This window comes from Parus major, unplaced genomic scaffold (genome assembly GCF_001522545.3).
Source record: "Parus major isolate Abel unplaced genomic scaffold, Parus_major1.1 Scaffold276, whole genome shotgun sequence".
NCBI classification, from domain to species: domain Eukaryota; kingdom Metazoa; phylum Chordata; class Aves; order Passeriformes; family Paridae; genus Parus; species Parus major.
Genome location: NW_015379268.1, coordinates 99,533 through 102,445, shown reverse-complemented (window position 1 = coordinate 102,445; position 2,913 = coordinate 99,533). Strand labels below are relative to the sequence as shown.

At 69.2% G+C, this 2,913-nt stretch overlaps 1 protein-coding gene across 1 annotated transcript in view; it reads left to right on the top strand.

Moving 5' to 3' along the window:
* DNMT3A (DNA methyltransferase 3 alpha) overlaps window positions 1-2,913 on the top strand; it is a 28,785-nt gene that overhangs the window by 19,546 nt on the left and 6,326 nt on the right. The window contains exons 6-13 of the mRNA XM_015615836.3: window positions 398-613; window positions 698-856; window positions 927-1,034; window positions 1,474-1,630; window positions 1,833-1,985; window positions 2,192-2,236; window positions 2,636-2,715; window positions 2,810-2,913. Coding sequence (XP_015471322.1) covers window positions 398-613; window positions 698-856; window positions 927-1,034; window positions 1,474-1,630; window positions 1,833-1,985; window positions 2,192-2,236; window positions 2,636-2,715; window positions 2,810-2,913 — 1,022 coding nt within the window. The remainder of the gene's footprint in view (window positions 1-397; window positions 614-697; window positions 857-926; window positions 1,035-1,473; window positions 1,631-1,832; window positions 1,986-2,191; window positions 2,237-2,635; window positions 2,716-2,809) is intronic.

The window sequence follows — 2,913 nt, the reverse complement described above, 5'->3', positions numbered from 1 at the left end:
CCCGCGGGTACGTGACCGGCACCGGGACCACCGCGGGCCGGAGCGCTCGGGCCGCGCGGGTAGATCAGGCCGGGGACGGGGGCGGCCCGATGGGGGTACCCGGAGAGGGTGACATGAACCGGGATGAGCTCCGACGGTCCCGGGATAAGTACAGAGGGTACCAGACGGGCTCCGGGGGTCACGGGATGAGTGCGGGGGGTCCCGGGATGGGCCCCGGGGCTCCCGGGATAAGTTCTGGGGGTCCCGGGGGACAGGAGGGGGAAACTGAGGCAGGGGAGCTCGCCCGCAGGCCCCGCGGTGGGTGCTGGCGGCCGGGCCGGGGGTTCCCTCAGGGCCCGGGCCGTGCCCCGCTTGTGTCCCCGCGGGCCGGCGGCCATGCCCTGCCCCGTCCCCGCAGGCGGAGAAGAAGGCCAAGGTGATCGCCGTGATGAACGTGGTGGAGGAGCCGGCGCGGGCCGAGGCGCAGAAGGAGGAGGAGGCGAGCCCCCCGCCCGCCCCGCAGCAGCCCACCGACCCCGCCTCGCCCAGCGTGGCCACCACACCCGAGCCCGCCGTGGCCGACGCCGGAGACAAGAACGCCTCCAAATCCGCCGACGACGAGCCCGAGTACGAGGTGAGGGCAGGGCCGGGCAGAGCGGGGCCGCTGCGGGGCCAGGCCCTCGTGTGACCCCCCACGACCCCCGTGTTCCCCCGGCAGGACGGGCGCGGGTTCGGCATCGGGGAGCTGGTGTGGGGCAAACTGCGCGGCTTCTCCTGGTGGCCCGGCCGCATCGTGTCCTGGTGGATGACGGGCCGGAGCCGCGCGGCCGAGGGCACCCGCTGGGTGATGTGGTTCGGGGACGGCAAGTTCTCGGTGGTAAGTGGCGCGGGGGCCCGGGGGGCAGGAGCCCTGCTCCGGGTGTCCCCATGGCCGCTCCTGTCCCCAGGTGTGCGTGGAGAAGCTGCTGCCCCTGAGCTCCTTTGCCAGCGCCTTCCACCAGGCCACCTACAACAAGCAGCCCATGTACCGCAAGGCCATCTACGAGGTGCTGCAGGTGAGGGGGCACGTCCCGGGACAGGGGCTTCTCCACCCTGCCAGGACCCGGCCCTGCCTCCCCTCCTGCCCCACCTGGAGGTCTCTGAAAAGGCAGAGGGATCTGGGGGATCCCCTAAGGACACGTGTGCTCGCTAAGGAGGCTTTGGGGGTGTCTGGGAATCCCCTGTCCCAGCAGGGCTGTGGGGGGGGTCTGGGGAGGAGGTCAGGGACTCTGGGGGGGTCTCTGGGGCTCAGGCGTTTCAGGGCATCGCTCAGCACTGCTGGGAGGGTCTCTTCTGGGGAGATCCTGGCTTTGGGGGTTCTCAACAGTGCTGGGGGTCTCTCGTGGAGGTTCCTGACCGTGTTGGTGTCCCCGAGGCTGGGCACTGCAGGAGCAGTCCCCAGGGCCGAGGATGGGGACCCTCTTGTGGGGCTGGGTGACACCTGCACCTCCACAGGTGGCCAGCAGCCGGGCTGGGAAGATCTTCCCCGCGTGTCCTGAGAACGACGAGACGGACACGTCCAAGGTGGTGGAGATCCAGAACAAGCAGATGATCGAGTGGGCCCTGGGTGGCTTCCAGCCCTCGGGCCCCAAGGGGCTGGAGCCCCCCGAAGGTGAGCGGGGCTGCAGGCCCTGTGAGGGGTGAGGCACTGGGGACACGTGCCCGGGGTTCTGGGGGTCACTCGCTGTCAGCTCTGGTGTCACCAGCGTGAGACAGGCTGGGGCAGGGAGGCACCGTGGGGCTGGGACCCTGCTGGGGGCTCCTGGTGATGGGACACGATGGGGGGACTCCGCTGACGCCGCCTGGTCCCGCAGAGGAGCGGAACCCCTACAAAGAAGTTTACACGGAGATGTGGGTCGAGCCCGAAGCAGCCGCCTACGCACCGCCCCCTCCCGCCAAAAAACCCCGCAAAAGCACAACCCAGGAGAAGCCCAAGGTCAAGGAGATCATCGACGAGCGCACCCGAGGTACCGGGGGGCTGCGGGTGCCCCCATGCCCACCGCTCCTCTCTCAGGGGGGTGCTTTGGCCTTGCTCACTGGGGAGAGGGGGGACAAGAGCTGCTCCAGGCCAGGCCCCCTTCTCTCCTGGGGTCCTTCCCTCCCGGGAAGCCCCTCCCTTCCCCCAGTCCCGAGGGGGCTTGGCTGGGGCCCCCTGACCGCCCTGTTCCCCCAGAGCGGCTGGTGTACGAGGTCCGGCAGAAGTGCAGGAACATCGAGGGTGAGTGCAGCGCTGGGGCACATCCTGCACGTGTGTAAGGGCTGGGCTGGGGGTCTGTCCTGCCCTGCCTGGGCATCTCAGGGGCACAGAGGAGCATGGGGGCAGCTCAAGGAAAGAAGGCCAGGCTTGTCCCATCCCTCAGCCTGGCTGGCAGCAGGGACAGCAGTGGCCCACCCTGGATGGTGGCAGGGGCCCTCAGGACACTGCCCAGGGCTGTTGGGGTCTGGGGTGTGGGGCTGGAGGGCAGTGGGAGTCCTGCGTGCTTCTCCCAGGGTTGGTCCCCAGCTCTGCTGTGACCCCAGCATGGGGTGAGTGTGTCCTGGGGGGCTGCAGGACAGGGCTTGGGGTGTCCCCACGCTGGGCTGGGGTGCCAGGGTGATGTTTCCCCTTCTCTGCCAGACATATGCATCTCCTGCGGGAGCCTCAATGTGACCCTGGAGCACCCTCTGTTCATCGGGGGGATGTGCCAAAACTGCAAGGTAAGGGGTGGTGCCAGGCCGGGGACCACGGCCTGGGGGTCTCACAGGGTCCCCAGTGTCCCCAGGCCCGCAGTGACACCCTGGCTGTCCCCAGAACTGCTTTCTGGAGTGCGCGTACCAGTACGACGACGATGGGTACCAGTCCTACTGCACCATCTGCTGCGGCGGCCGCGAGGTGCTCATGTGTGGCAACAACAA